Genomic DNA, 16,938 nt, shown 5'->3' with positions numbered 1-16,938 from the left:
ACTGAATCTAAGAGAGAAAGAAATTTTTTTAATGCTTATTTCTTTTTGAGAGAGACAGAGTGTGAGTGGGGGAGTGTAGAAAGAGAGGGAGACAGAGAATCTGAATCAGGCACCAGGCTCTGAGCTGTCAGCACAGGTCCCGATGTGGAGCTGGAACTCACAAACCGTGAGATCATGACCTGAGCCGAAGTTGGAACCTTAACTTACTGAGCCACCCAGGTGCCCACAACTGAGTTTTTAATAGACATGTTCATGTATTATTTTTTCAATTAAAAACAAGACAAAATTTTCTAATTGACTTGGACACAAAGAAATACCAAAGGACTCAGAAACATCTCCAAAGTCATTCAAATATAAATGTTTCTTTTGTAACCCCCAAAACTACGTTTTAAAAATACATGTTCATCTTTATGTTTAAGTATATAATAAAAGAATCCTTTCTAAAACAAAACAAACAAAAAGTCAACAACAAAAGAACTCCCCAGAAGACAATATGAAACCCTCAAGTAAAGGAGTTGGGGATTCCCTAGCTTGTCTGAGTCCTTAAATCAAGGACATAGTCATCCCAGAGATACACTGTTCCATCACTCATCACATCAACGTCAAGGGAATGATCTACCTACCGAATCAGCTGCCAAATGGTTATTTGAATTGGTGAACTCTGATACCAGCTCATCAGCCACTTCATTATATGATGTTGTACCTTTCCGCTGAACTTTCTCACACACTTTCATGGAAAAATGTCTCAAGCCTTTTCCATTTTTATCTCCTTTTTTGCTTCGTTTACTAAAAGAGAAAAACATATTTATACACCAGACTTCCTTTACAAAAATATAAAGTAATGTGAGAATATAGTAATATGATGTTTGTTTCAAGTGGTAAATTTTAAAGAATTAAAAAAAATTTTTTTTTGTTTATTTATTTATTTTTGAGAAAGAAAGACACAACGTGAATTGGGGAGGGGCAGGGACAGAAAAAGACACAGAATCCAAAGCAGGCTCCAGGCTCTGAACTGTCAGCGTAGAGCCGGATGTGAGGCTTGAACTTGTGAACTGCGAGGTCATGAACTGAGCCGAAGTCGGACGTTTAACCAACTGAGCCACTCAGGTACCCCTCAAGTGGTAAATTTTAAACTGAATTAGAAATGAAGAAACGTTTTTGAACTTACAATGTTATATATAAACTTATAATGCTTTTGCCTTACAAGCTTAATAAAGTATGAAGTTAGAGTGCTTTTCTACACACATCATTCATTTATCAACAAGTATTTACTGACCAGTAACTTACTATTATGTGCCAGGTACTGTTCTACACACTAGGAATAAATCCATGAAAGGAACAGACAAAAACACTGTCTAGTCTAGTAGAGTTTACATGCTTACCTTTTGGTATTCTAAGTATGCTACAGTTCTATTTCACCTAAAATTAAAAGTACCACTTTCATCAGTTTCATTTATCTACTAAATTTTCAAACAGAGGTCATACTATTAATAACAGATCTGAGTCTTCAATTATTTTAAGTTTGGTTAATGCCTAGGCCCAAACTTTGATAACTTACTAACATTTTCAGGGGTTCAATTTAATTCTACTAATTTCTGAGTGCCAACTATATGCCAAGAACTGGAATAAGGACTAGAGCACACAAACGACAATTGAGGCAAAATCCTTTCTCTCAGTACTGAGTCTTGGCAGACGGGAGAAAGACAAAACAGACCTAAAAGGACAGAGAATTCCAATATAGTAAGGTAAGTGCCACGTCAGTTACTTACAATGTTCATGGGAATTAGGAAGAGGGACATCTCATCTAACCTAGAGGAGGAAGACTTGCTGGGGTAAAAGCCAAATGAAAACAATAAACAAAATGAAAAGGCAACGTACGGAATGGGAGAAAATATTTACAAACCCTTTATCTGATAGGGGGTCAATATCCAAAATATCTAAAAAATTCCAACAATTCATTAACAAAAAAACCCCACACATCCAAATTAAAAAATGGGCAAAAGACACGAATAGAAACTTCTCTGAAGAAAACACACAAATGGCCAACAGCTATATGAAAAGGTGCTCAACATTGCTAATCATCAGAAAGCTGTAAATCAAAACCACAATGAAGTATTATCTCACACCTGTTAGGATGGCTATTTTTAAAAATTGACAGAAACAAAAGGTAGGTGTTGGTGAGAATATGGAGAAATTAGCACTCTTTTACAAATGGAAAATGGTACAGTTGCTATGAAAAAAGTATGATGGTTCCTCAAAATATTTAAAATAGAATTTCCATATGATCCAGAAATCCCACTTCTGGGTATATATCCAAAAGAATTGAAATCAGGATCTCAAGGAGGCATTTGCACTCTCCTATTCACTGCAGCATGATTCGCAATAGCCAAGATATGGAACCAACCTCAATGTCCATAGGTAGATAAATGGATTAAAAAATATGGTTTATACATACAGTGGAATATTTGGCCTCAAAAGAGAACGAAAGCCTGCCATATGCAGTAAACAAGGATTAACCTGGAGGACATTATGCTAAGCCAGTCACAGAAGGACAAATAATGCATGATTCCACTTGTATAAGGTGTCCCACACAGTCAAACACATAGAGGCAAAGAGCAGAATGGTGCTTGCTGGAAGGAAAGGGGAAATAGGGAATTGCTCAACAGGTATAAAGTTTCATTTATGCAAAATGAGCAAGTTCTAGAGATCTGCTGATACAACCTAGTGTCGGTAGTCAATGATAATGTATGCTTACAAATTTGTTAGTGGTAAATCTCATGTTAAGTGTTCTTAACACCAGCACCAGCACCAGCAGCATCACCACAAAGATAAACATGCACTTGATCACGTTCCACTAGTATAATTATATTCACTTATAAATTATTTACATGTTCTGTGTTACATACCTTAATAGACTAAATGTATTTTTTAAAAGAATGAAGTAAGGATATCTACTTTCTTTTTCCCAAATTCCCAAAGAATCACATGGCCATTCACTGTGGTCAGACTACTGCTGAAATACTGGGAAGACATTAAAGGTGTTAAGTGGGGGAGTGACACAGTGAGATTTTTAGTTAGGCAGAGATTCTGGCTGCAAAGTAGAAGATGCACTTACGAGGGGCAAGAGCAGAGACAGGAAGAACAGTTGAGAGGCAAGCCAGGCAAGAAATATCAAGTCCTGAAACTGGGGCAACTGGTAGGGTTGGATAAGAAAAGACGGCTTTGCATAAATTTTAAAGATAAAAATCAGTAGAAGGAAGTGACTGATGTGAACGGTGAGAAAGAGGGAAATAAGAGAATGACCCTCAGGAAGAGGCATCATTTACTGAGATCAAGGAGACATGAACAAGTTCATAGTTCCATTTTAAACCTGCTCATCTGCACAGTCCAATACCTAGGTATACTCACATGCAGCCACTGAGCACTTGAAATCTGGGAAGTCTGAATTGAGATATGTTTTAAGTATCAAATACACACTGAGTTTCAAAGCTTGTATGAGAAATCAATGTAAAATATCTGAGTAACCTTTACATTAATTACATGTTGAAATATAATATTTTATTTGTTTTTTAAGGTTTATTTTGAGAGGGAGATTGTAGGTGAGCGGGGGAGGGGGGGGGGAGAGAGAGAGAGAGAGAGAGAGAGAGAGAGAGAGAGAATGTCCCAAGTAGGCTCTTCACGGTCAGCACATAGCCTGACATGGGGCTCAAACTCATGAATCATGAGATCATAGCCTGCGCCAAAATCAAGAATCAGACACTTAACTGACTGAGCCATCCAGGTGCCCCTGAAATATAATATTTTAGATACACTGGATTAAATAAGAGATATAAAAATTAACTTCAGGGGTGCCTGGCTGGCTCAGTTGGTAGAGCACGCAGCTTTTGATCTTGGGTTTGTGAATTCAAGCCCCATGTTGGGTGTAGAGATTAAAAATAAAATCTTATCCCGAGATCATTATTACCCTATATATTAACTAACTTGGACTTAAAAAAAAATTATCCAGACACTAAAAATAAATAAATAAAATCTTTAAAAAAGATTTAAAAAATATTTTATTTATTTAATTTTTTTTTTAAATTTTTTTTTTCAACGTTTATTTATTTTTGGGACAGAGAGAGACAGAGCATGAACGGGGGAGGGGCAGAGAGAGAGGGAGACACAGAATCGGAAACAGGCTCCAGGCTCTGAGCCATCAGCCCAGAGCCCGACGCGGGGCTCGAACTCCCGGACTGCGAGATCGTGACCTGGCTGAAGTCGGACGCTTAACCGACTGCGCCACCCAGGTGCCCCAATATTTTATTTATTAAATTATTAATAAATTAATAATTAAATTTATTTATTTATTTATTTAAAAAATAAATAAAATCTTTAAAATTTTTAGATTATTATAAAATTAAAAGTCACATGTGGCTCCTATTACATTTCTATTGTGGGGCACCTGAGTGGCTCAGCTGGTTAAGCATCTGACTTTCACTAAGGTCATGATCTCACAGTTCATGAGTTCGAGTCCTGCATCAGGCTCTTCTCTGCTAGCAGCTCAGAGCCTGGGACCTGCTGCGGATTCTGTGTGTGTTTCTCTCTGTCCCTCCCCTGCTAGTGCTCTGTCTCTCTCTCAAAAAATAGTAAACATTAAAAAAAAAAAATCACATTTCTATTGGTCAGCAATGATACAGAGTCTGACATGTCAATAGAATTTCCCAATCAATATATTCGATAGTTAAATATGTAAGTCTCACTTTGTAAGTGAGCTTATAGGATAGGTCACTTACAAACTTATCAGCATGTGTACCATGCCAACCTTCTTCCTATCAGTCTCAAAGGATTAGGTATTCCTCTTTGCTTTTAAATCTAACCTCCTTTTTTAAAGATAACAGCTTTATTGAAATATAATTCACATACCATAAATTCCATTTTTTAAAGTATACAATTCAGTGGTTTTTAAGAATTATGCAACCATCACCACAATCTAATTTCTTCACCCTAAAAAGAAATGCTGTACCCACTGACAGTCATACATCACTCCCTAGCCCCTACTATTCTATTCTCTGTTGCTATGGATTTGCCTATTTGCCAAAGTCAACTTTTCAACTTGAGTTTTTTCACTCCAGTGCTTCTGTTTCTGTATTTGCTCTCCTTTGAGCTGCTCTATCCAGTGTTTGTTCTTAATATATAACTTTATTGTGAAACTGGAATCTGATAAAGACTTCAGATCCAACTGCCACTTTAAAGGTAATACCAAGGACAGAAGAACATGTTAAATTACACTACAGGGATGCAATAAGCAAACTTTTTTTTTAAAAGTGTATTTATTTTGAGAGAGAGAGAGAGAGTACACATGAGTGTGAGCAGGAAATAGGGCAGAGAAGGAGGGAGAGAGAATCCCAATCTGCTTAGCATGGAGTCTGACGTGAGGGGCTCATCTCAGGAACTGTGAGATAATGACCTCAACCGAAACCAAGAGTCAGATGTTTAACCAACTGAGCCACCCAGGTGCCCCAGTAAGCAAACTCTTTAGGCTTTCTCTTTAGGATACATAAAGTGGTTTCTTCAATTAAAAATCTGTAAGGGAAAAAAAGAGGGAGGGAGGGAGAGAGAAGGGGAGTTAGGGGGGAGGATAGATACAGAAGGGGAATCTACAGATTTTATAAGACATATAAATTTATTTCAAATAGACTGTAACACACACACACACACACACACACACACACACACACACACACACTAGTTATAGGGGACTCTGGGAAAACAGCAATAGCAGTATAGTTTTCAAACTCTCCAAATCCCCATACAAAAAGAGAACAACTAGACAGCAAAACCAAAACTCCATGATAACACTTACAACAAAAGGAAAGGGGTCAAGCAGTTATCCTGCTTTCTTATAGGAACTGTACCTGCAGGTAAATAAATAGTAAAAGAGGGAAAGTGTCTTTATATAAAAATAGTGCCAGTAGTTAGAATAACACTAACTGCAACTCACAAGAAATTAAGAGTTATAACCATTAAACACTGGTTGTGTTACCATCATTAAAAAAAAGAGACAATGGAAGAACACACATCATCTATAGTCTTGCTAAGGATCAAACACCAGTCTACAAAGCCACTGAATCCTACTGTCAAACTACACGAAACACCGAAAACAGGAAGATACTGAGATGCACATGAGTATGAAATCAAGAAGATCTAGACTATGGGAAACTGCAGAGGCCAAATAGCCTAGTTTCAACAACTAAAGTATAAGGAAAATAAGGGGACAGAAGGGAAATCTATATATAAAAGATAACTTTTTTTTTAAGATAACTGTTTTTTTAAACTTTATTTATTTTTGAGAGACAGAGAGACAGAGCATGAGCAGGGGAAGGGCAGACAGAGAGGGAGACACAGAATCTGAAGCAGGCTCCAGGCTCTGAGCTGTCAGCACAGAACCCGACACAGGGCTCGAACCCACGAACTGTGAGATCACGACCTCAGCCAAAGTCGGGCACCCAACTGACTGAGCCACCCAGGCATCCCTCAACTTTTTAAAAAAATGGACAGGACTAGGGGCGCCTGGGTGGCGCAGTTGGTTAAGTGTCCGACTTCAGCCAGGTCACGATCTCGCGGTCTGTGAGTTCGAGCCCCGCGTCAGGCTCTGGGCTGATGGCTCGGAGCCTGGAGCCTGTTTCCGATTCTGTGTCTCCCTCTCTCTCTGCCCCTCCCCCGTTCATGCTCTGTCTCTCTCTGTCCCAAAAATAAATAAAAAACGTTGAAAAAAAAATTTAAAAAAAAATGGACAAGACTAAAATGTGCCAAAGGATGCACATTTAGGTAATAAAACTATTTAAAAATGCAAGGAAGTGATTACTATAAAAATAGGGATAATGGTTAATTATAGGGGAGAGAGGGTATATTTATTTGCATGGGACATGGCTTCTGGGTTATACTTCTTGATCTGGCGATGGTTATAAGACTGTTTGCCTTAAAGTAATTCATTAGTCATACATTTGCTTTTTGATTTTTCTGTAACTGGTATTTATTTATTTTTTAATTTATTTATTGTTTCATTTACATCCAAGTTAGTTAGCATATGGTGGTGCCACAATGATTTCAGGAGTAGATTCCTTAATGCCCCTTACCCATTTACACCATCCCCTCTCCCACAACCCCTCCAGCAACCCTCTGTTTGTTCTCTATATTTAAGAGTCTTTCATGTTTTGTTCCCCTCCCCATTTTTATATTATTTTTGCTTCCCTTCCCTTATGTTCTTCTGTTTTGTATCTTAAATTCTTCATGAGTGAAGTCGTATGGTATTTGTCTTCCTCTGATTTCACTTACCATAATACCCTCTAGTTCCATCCACGCAGTTGCAAATGGCAAGATTTCATTCTGATTACTGAGTAATACTCCATTGTATGTATGTATGTATGTGTATATATAAATATATATGTATGTATATACATATACATATATCACATATATGTATATACATATTCAGTGCACATACATGTATATACATATACATGTATCACACACCACATCTTCTTTATCCATTCATCCATTGATGGACATTTGGGCTCTTTCCATACTCTGGCTATTGTCGATAGCGCTGCTATAAATATTGGGGTGCTCATAGGCCTCTTTGAAACAGTATACCAGGTATCCCTTGGATAAATACCTAGTAATGCAATCGCTAGGTCAGAGGATAGTTCTATTTGTAATTTTTTGAGGAACCTCCATACTGTTTTCCAGAGTGGTTGCACCAGTTTGCATTCCCACCAGCAGTGCAAGAGATCCTCTTTCTCTGCATCCTCGCCAATATCTGTTGTTGCCTGAGTTGTTAATATTGGCATTCTGACAGGTGTGAGGTGGTAACTCACTGTGGTTTTGATTTATATTTCCCTGATGATGAGGGATGCTGCTCATTTTTTCATGTGTCAGTTGGCCATCTGGATGTCTTCTTTGGAGAAGTGTCTATTCATGTCTTTTGCCCATTTCTTCACTGGATTATTTGTTTTCTGGGTGTTGAGTTTGGTAAGTTCTTTATAGATTTTGGATACTAACCCTTTATTTGATATGTCGTTTGCAAATATCTTCTCCCATTCCGTCGGTTGCCTTTTAGTTTTGCTGATCGTTTCCTTCGTGTGCAGAAGCTTTTTATTTTGCTGAGGTCCCAATAGTTTATTTTTGCTTTGTTTCTCTTGCCTCCAGAGACATGTTGAGTAAGAAGTTGCTGCGGCCAAGATCAAAGAAGTTTTTGCTTGCTTTCTCGAGGATTTTGATGGCTTCCTGTCTTACATTGAGGCCTTTCATCCATTGAGTTTATTTTTGTGTATGGTGTAAGAAAGTGGTCCAGGTTCATTCTTCTGCATGTCACTGTCCAGTTTTCCCAGCACCACTTGCTGAAGAGACTGTCTTTATTCCATTGGATAGTCTTTCCTGCTCTGTCAAAGATTAGTTGGCCATAGGTTTTTGGGTCCATTTCAGTGTTCTCTATTCTGTTCCACTGATCTGAGCGTCTGTTTTTGTGCCAGTATGTAACTGAATTATATTTTACCAAAAAAACCCCAGCAAACAAAAGATGACATTTGAAACAGATAGAAATTCGAATACTACATATTTGATATTAAGGAATTATCATTAATTTTCCTAGGTATAACAATGATATTGTAGATATATTTAAAAAGGAGTTTTTTAAGATACCAGTACAGAGATTTATGATGAAAATGACAGGATGCCAGGGATTTGCTTTACAATACAGGAGGGAGTATATACAAAATGAGATATGCCATGAATTGATTGTTGTTGAAGTTCAGAGATATGCACACATAGGAGGTTCACGATACCAGTCATCTACTTCTGCATTTTAAATTCTCTAAAGTAAATAGTCTTTTAAAAAGAGAGAAAAAAGAATGGTTTGAGCATATCTTTATTTACAATGGTTTAGTCCTATCCTCAGTTTCCTATACTCAGCTCAGCTTTCTCAGGAAGGGGTGTTTAAACATCACAATACCCTATTAATATAAAGGACAACTCAACATATACAATATGTAACTCTGGATCCTACTGCAGTTCTCATCTAGATGAGTGACAGAACCATCCACCCAATCACCCTAACCAAAAACCAGATTCATCCTACATTCTTCTAATTCCCTTTCTAATGAATCAATCTAATTGTACCAAATCTAATCTACTTCAAGGCCTAACTAGCTTTTGAATTTCACTTCTCTAAGTTCTCACTGCCCTAGGTTCAGGCCCTCATCATCTCTCTAAAAATATCACTAGAACCTTATAAGGGTTCTCCTTTGTGCTGTCTAGAGGCATTCCAATCCCTCCTCCATAAGGCCATTATGGTGATCTTTCTACGTAAACTGGATCACGGCCTATTCAGTTTAAAATCAGTGGTAATGGCAAATAGTAAATACTTACTGAATGCTACGTATGTGCTAGTTACTGTTCTAAGTAATTTCATTTTTTAAAAGAGTCTACCAATTCCCATTTGCTACTTATATTTTCACACAAAGCCCACTCTATGCTGATTTGCCCTCAGTGTTTGGGGTATTTAGGATACAAATGGCTAGCCATATGTAAATATGTATAATTAGTACAAGGTGGGCAAAAAAAGTAAATAAGAACTGTTAAAAATAGTGCATGAGTTATTTCTGAAAGAAATATGTTGTGTATGGGGTTTTATATTTATGCTAAGAAGTGGATAATGGTTTAAGTAAATAAAATTCTCAACTCCATGTTTATAAACTTTTTAAAAGCCAGGGATGGAGCAGGGTTGTTGTTTTTCATGTAATTCTAGGTCTTTTTAAAAAAGGGAGCAATAAGAGGTGCCTGGGTGGCTCAGTTGGTTAAGCGTCCGACTTTGGCTTAGGTCATGATCTCACAGTTCATGGGTTCAAGCCCTGCATTGGGCTCTGTGCCAACAGCTCAGAACCTGGAGCCTGACACAGATTCTGTGTGTGTGTGCGTCTCTCTCTGCCCCTCCCCGACTTGTGCTCTCTCAAAAACAAATAAACATTTTTAAAAAAAATAAAAAGGGAGCAATAAGATAATCATAGCATAGTGTAGGGCGATCACCTGACTAATTTGCCTTCTATTGTCAGACATGGAATATTTTAAAGGAAGAAACTAAACACGGTCCTTAAATAGGAAAAACTAGACTTTCAATAGCTGATGAACATGACCTTGAAACAAATACAAGACCATATATAAGAATTTTAAAAGATTAGTTCAGTTAATGAAATAAGATTTAATTATAAAATATAAATAGAAAGTAAAATAACTTTATAAGATTTTTTAGGATTGTATAAAAATGTATTTTTATATATTTTATAAAAATATAAAAGAAAATAATTTTATACAATCAGTTCATGCATGAACTTGAAGAAAACGGGTTAAATACCAACATCGGTAAACTATTTATTAGCTATGTATTTTGAACAGTTTACTTCATTTAGCTCTGATCCATGATACTCCTCTGCCTGAAAAACAGAAACACAAGTGCCTGTCTCACAAGGCTGCTATGAGGAAGGATTAAACTCTTCATGAGTTACCAGAATTTTCATGAGCAACACAAAACTGAAGGATACTACTCAGCCCTGGCTGAATCAAGAAATTAAACTTGGCCAATAAACACATAAAAAGACGCTTAACATCAATAATCATTAGGGAAATGCAAACAAAACCCCAATGAGATTAGGATGGCTATTATCAAAACCAAAAAGAAGTGTTGTGAGAATGTGGAGGAACTGGAACCTTTGTACATTGCTGGTGACAATGTAAATGGTGCAGTAGCTATAAAAAATACTATAATGGTTCCTCAAACACTTAAACATAGAATTACCATCTGATCCAGTAATTTTACTTTGTGTTATTACAGCTAAAGAAATTAAAAATAGGGACTCCAACAGATACTTCTTATACCCACCTTCACAGCAACAATATTCACAACAGTCAAAAGGTGAAAACAACCCAAATGTCCATCAACATATGAATAAACAAAACGTAGTACATGCATATAATGGAACATTATTTAGCCGTAACAAAGAATGAAATCCTGATACATGCTCTAACATTAATAAACCTTAAAGACATGGTAAGTAAAATAAGTCAGAGATGAAAGAGTAAATACTATATGATTCTTCCTACATGAAATAGAAATAGTCAAGTTCATAGAGACAGATAGTAAAACTATGGTTACTGGAGCTGGGGGAGGGGGAAGTGGGAGTTACTGTTTACTGGGTACAGGATTTCAGTATGGGATGGTGAAAAAGTTCTGGAGATGGATAGTGGTGATAGGTGAACAATAGTTTATTATTTATTTACTCAGTGGTTCTTTTGGTTTTAAACTTATTTATGTTTTGTTGTCTTTTATGCTCAAGTGTTGATGGTGTCATGGCTTCATTAGCCAGTATATTTTTGTAAAATAAGATGCCATGGTTTTAGCATTTTATCATTAGTTATGGCTAAAAACCCAAATTCAATATAGAAAGGATCATGCCTCTCAGCAAAACATTTACAAATTCTATTGTTCTTCATTCTTTAAATCACTCCCACTTCAAATCTGGTTTACTACTATCATGGTCACATTCAGAAAAGGTCTGCCTTTTCTTGAGAAAATAGTTCAGGAATGCTCGTTTCACCATCATAAAATGAGAGTTAAAGACAAAATAGTATAAAGTTTGCTTTCTAATGTAGTTAGTAATTTTATTTTATCTTATTTTTTTTAAGTATATTTTTGACAGAGAGCGTGCGCGCGTCTGCACGCGCGTGCATGAGTGTGGGAGGGGCAGAGAGAGGGAGACACAGAATCTGAAGCAGGCTCCAGGCTCTGAGCTGTCAGCAGAGCCCGATGTGGGGCTCGAATTCACGGACCGTAAGATCATGACCTGAGCTGAAGTGGGACGCTCAATCGACTGAGCCACCCAGGCGCCCCTGTGGTTAATAATTTTAAATAATAAACTTAAAACTAGGCCTATTTAAAAATTTTACATAATTGTGAAATGCTATAAAAATAAATGCCAAAAAAGTATACATTTCACATGTATTCTGTGTGATTTTAAGTTACGTTACACAAATTAACCTTAAAGAGTAACTCAAATTAGGTCAAACACCTAAATGTAGGAGCAAAAACTATAAAACTCTTAGAAGAAAACACAGGCTAAGGCTTCATGATTTTGGCTTTTTCAATTGTTTTTTTTTTTTTTTCAACGTTTATTTATTTTTGGGACAGAGAGAGACAGAGCATGAACGGGGGAGGGGCAGAGAGAGAGGGAGACACAGAATCAGAAACAGGCTCCAGGCTCTGAGCCATCAGCCCAGAGCCTGACGCGGGGCTCGAACTCGCGGACCGCGAGATCGTGACCTGGCTGAAGCTGGACGCTTAACCGACTGCGCCACCCAGGCGCCCCTCAATTGTTTTTTAAAGATGACACCAAAAGCATAAGCAATACAAGAATCAAAAAACATATATTAAACCCAACCAAAATTAAAAACTTTGTATTTCAAAGGACACCATCAAGTAGGTGAAAAGATAACTGAGACAGAATAAGACATTGTTTTGCAAATCATATATCTGATAAGGATCTTGCCTCTATAATACATATAGAACTCTTACAACTCAATAATTAAAGACCAAAGGATTTAGAAAGACTTTTTCAAAGAAGATATATAAAGGTCCTATAAGCACATGAAAAGATGCTCAACAGCATTAGCCATTAGGGAAATGCAAATCAAAACCATGATGAAATATCATTTCACATCCACAAGGATGGCTCCATAAAAAAGACAAATAATAAGTGTTGGATAGATGTGGAGAAATTGGAAGCTGTTGCTGGTGGGAATGTAAAATGGTACAGCCACTCCAGAAGACAGCCTGTCAGTTACTCAAAAGGCTAAAGAATTACCATATGACCTTGCAATTCCATTCCCAGGTATATATATAAAAAGAAAAATGAAAACTTGTTCACAAATGTTCAAAGCAGCGTCATTCATAATAGCCAAAAAGCAGAAACGACTCAAATATCCAACTTTAATGAACAAATACACAAAATGTGGTATATCCACACCATGGAATAAAAAGGAATAACATACTAATATATGCCACAACATGGATGAATCTTGAAAATATGCTAAATAAGGGGAGCCTGGGTGGCTCAGTCGGTTAAGCACCTGACTTCAGCTCAGGTCATGATCTTACAATTCGTGGGCTCAAGCCCCATGTCAGGCTCTGTGCTGACAGCTCAGAGCCTGGAGCCTGCTTCAGATTTTGTGCCTCCCTCTCTCTGCCCATCTTCTGCTCATGCTTTCTTTCTCTCTCAAAAATAAATAAACATTAAAAAAAAAAAGAAAATATGCTAAATGAAAGAAGTCAATTACAAGCTTAACCAAGGCAGAGAGTCCTATTTCCTTGATATCAATTCTGTTAAGTTTCAGCCCCGGGGAAGAAATGTCTTTGGTGTAATATCTATGTGTATGGAGATGAAATGGGAGGAACAAAGGGATTTGGAAAATTGGCAAACTTCAACTTGCTAGGTGCTCCTTGGATAATCTTCATTTCAGTGCCCTCATTACCTCCCTTACTAATTCACTCTCACTTTTTTAAAATTAAAAAATTTTTTAATGTTTATTTTTGAAAGAGACAAGTGTGAGTAGGGGAGGGGCAGAGAGAGAGGGAGACACAGAATACAAAGCAGGCTCTGCACTGCCAGCACAGAGCCCGATGTGGGTCAGAACCCAGGAATCGTGAGATCATGACCCAAGCCGAAGTCAGATGATCAACTGACTGAGCCACCCAGGTGCCCTATTCTTGCTTTTTATACTTGTTACCTCTAAGCCTAGAGCCTCTCCATTTCAGTCAGTATAGGGAAGAATGGTTTCCATTTCCAATTCTGACTTCTCCAATGCATATTTTGGGATGTGAAATTCTCTACTACCACTTGTCCTTTATTGTAATCACACTGGCTTTCATCTAATTGGAAAATCTGTATCTTTACCACTTTTTATAGCACTTTTAGAGATATACTTCCTTTTATTATTTTTTACATGAAAATTTCGATAGGATTTTAGGGTTTGGGGTATAAACATGATGTTCAGTCTATCATCTTAAATTGGAAGCTCACTATCTTTGTTTTTTTTTTTTTTTAAGTAGGCTTCACGTCCAGTGCAGGGCTCAATGCAAGGCTTGAACTCTCAACCCTGAGATCAAGACCTAAGCTGAGATCAAGAGTCCAATGCTTAGGGGTGCTTGGGTGGCTCAGCTGGTTGAACATCCAACTTCAGCTCAGGTCATGATCTCATTGTTCATGGGTTTGAGCTCTGCATCAGGCTCTGTGCTAACAGCTCAGAGCCTGGGGCCTGCATCAGATTCTGTGTCTCCCTTTCTCTCTGCCCCTCCCCTGCTTGCGCTCTGTCTCCCTCAAAAATAAATAAACCTTAAAAAAAATTAAAAAAAAAAAAAGAGTCTGACATTTAACCAACTGAGCCACCCAGGCGCCCAACTCACTATCTGAATCTTAGAGTTTACTTTACTTAAGTTTTCTCAGAATCGAGCTATTTGGAACACCAGGACCCTCTTTCCAAATAACATCAAAATATGGCTATAGGGTATAAACACTATAATCTCTATTAGTTTATTAATCTAATAAAGAAACCAGTAGGAAGTGTTCTTTACCAAATAAAGCCAAATTGAGAAAAAAAAGGAAAATAAATAGAAAATAAAACTACTAATATGGTATAGTTTGAAATGCATGTTAACTTTTATAACTTCGTTTGAAGAATTCAGATGAATTATACCCAAAGAATATTATCTTTCCAGGTGCTTAACTAGAACCTATAACCACTGTCTTTTTATATTTTCCCAATAATTTATTTTTATTTACAAAAGTAATAAAAACTTCATTTCCCACTTAAATGAGCCAACAAGAATATGTAAATCAGCAAAATAATTTCATGTGGTAACTTAGTAAAACAATTAAAAAAAACCTCTTTACTTTCCTGGAAGTATGTATCCATTGTGTTGGGTATGGGTGGAAGAGGAGGTGTGAAATGGGAAATAAATATTTATTCCTTATGGATCTTCATTCTCTCCCTCCTTGTGTTGTATCATTTAGGCTTGCGACCACTTATGTGCTAATGATACTACTTATATACTAATGATACCATCACTTAGATAACTAATAAACTTATTGAACTTCATTATGTCTAAAACAAAATTCTTCCCAAACCTACTCCTAAATACAATAAATGTAAATGGCATCAATATTCACCTAGCTGTTCATGCAAAACAACCAAAGCTATCCTTTATTTCTCCTCTTCCTTCCTTTAATCTATCAATACATTTTGTTGGTTCTATGTCTATCATTTATCCATTTTTTTTCCCATCTCCACTGCCAGGCCACTGTCCTCTGCAATAGTCTTCTGATTTTCCTGCTTTTGTCCTTGTCTCCTTAGAATCCATTTACCCCTCAGTAGCCAGTGACTTAAATCATGCCACTTCCCTGCTGAAAATCCTCCTTAGAACAGAAACCAAACTCCCTACCAGGACCTACAAAGGTCTTTCATCATGATCTGAACCCTGCCTACCTCTCCACCCTCATGTCATATCACTCTGCTTTTCAAACTATCTCCAGGCCACTGTGCTTCCCCAAATACATCAACCTGGTTGGGAGCTTTACATTTGCCACTCCCTCTGCCCAGAATCCCTGTCTCCCCCACCTCACCTAATCTATTTAGCAGCCTGACTCCTTTGCATTCAAATATCACCTCCCTTGTGAGGCTTTCTCCAAGGTAGCCACAATCACTTTTCTTATTTTTTTTGTATACCACTTACCGTAATCTAAAAATAATCTGGGGTGCCTGGGTGGCTCAGTTGGTTAAGCATCTGACTTTGGCTCAGGTTATGATCTCACGGTTGTGAGTCTGACCCCATGTCAGGCTCTGTGCTGACAGCTCAGAGCCTGGAGCCTGCTTCAGATTCTGTGTCTCTCTCTTTCTCTCTACACCTACCCTGCTCATACTCTGTCTCTCTCAAAAATAAACATTAAACAAAATTTTTAATAAAAAAAAATAAAAATAATCTTATTTGCTTATTATACTCCCCCCCCCCCATACAAACTCTCTAAGGGCAGACTTACCTGTCTTGTTTATTATTCTCTCCAATGCTTAGAACATAAGTTAGTAGATATTAAAAATGTTTGCTAAATGAACAATTTCATAAACATCATTGAAGCTGTACACATATTGACTATACTGATTTTGATTACTATTAGCTTATTACAGTTTACATTAGTTAATTATAAATTATTAGTTTATTAAAAATAAGTGGAATTCTAACTTTTCCACCAACAAAAAGATATTGAGATTACATGAGCCTACAGGAAGAATGCAACACTAGCGTGCCAAATCTTCATTTAAGACAAGAACAAAGAAAAACACCCACAAGCTGCCATTGCTGCCTGTGGGGCACCCAGGACCTTCTGAATCCCTCAGCAGAGGTCCAAATGGAAAATTAGATCTGGAAGAGATGCATGTAGAAGACACCATCAGATTCTGTCCAAAGGAAGAAAGAGAGAGTGAACAAACATCTTTCAGGATTAAACCCCCAGACAAGAACAGAAAGGGGATTTTCACAGCTTCTTCTACGAGCTCTCTGAAAAGAAGTCCAGTGGATCAGAATACAGGGAAAAAACCAATGAGAATCCCTCAAAGGATCCTTTACCTACCAAACAAGATTTCTTCAGAAACTGACTTGCTCTCACAAATGACCTTGACAAAGGAACAGCTGTGTAAGACATACTTAAAGTTGCACTGTCAAGTGGTAAGATGCGGATAAAAACATTGAACGTATCCCTATATACTGATGTATAAATCCCTGAAGAAAACAAATACAAATACTTACAGATATAATACTAAATCAACATACAAAACATTGAAGAGATAAAGACTAGTCTATGG

The 16,938-nt window shown here is 37.2% G+C and overlaps 1 protein-coding gene across 6 annotated transcripts in view; it reads right to left on the bottom strand.

Annotated features, from left to right (window-relative positions):
* TFDP2 (transcription factor Dp-2) overlaps window positions 1-16,938 on the bottom strand; it is a 172,860-nt gene that overhangs the window by 27,760 nt on the left and 128,162 nt on the right. For all 6 annotated transcript variants that reach the window (XM_043595236.1, XM_043595238.1, XM_043595237.1 and 3 more), the window contains one exon: window positions 624-786. In XM_043595236.1, the coding sequence (XP_043451171.1) occupies window positions 624-786 (163 nt within the window). The remainder of the gene's footprint in view (window positions 1-623; window positions 787-16,938) is intronic.

Source organism: Prionailurus bengalensis, chromosome C2 (assembly GCF_016509475.1).
Source record: "Prionailurus bengalensis isolate Pbe53 chromosome C2, Fcat_Pben_1.1_paternal_pri, whole genome shotgun sequence".
NCBI classification, from domain to species: domain Eukaryota; kingdom Metazoa; phylum Chordata; class Mammalia; order Carnivora; family Felidae; genus Prionailurus; species Prionailurus bengalensis.
Note: the sequence above shows the minus strand (reverse complement) of the source record. Positions and strands in the feature narration are given on the sequence as shown.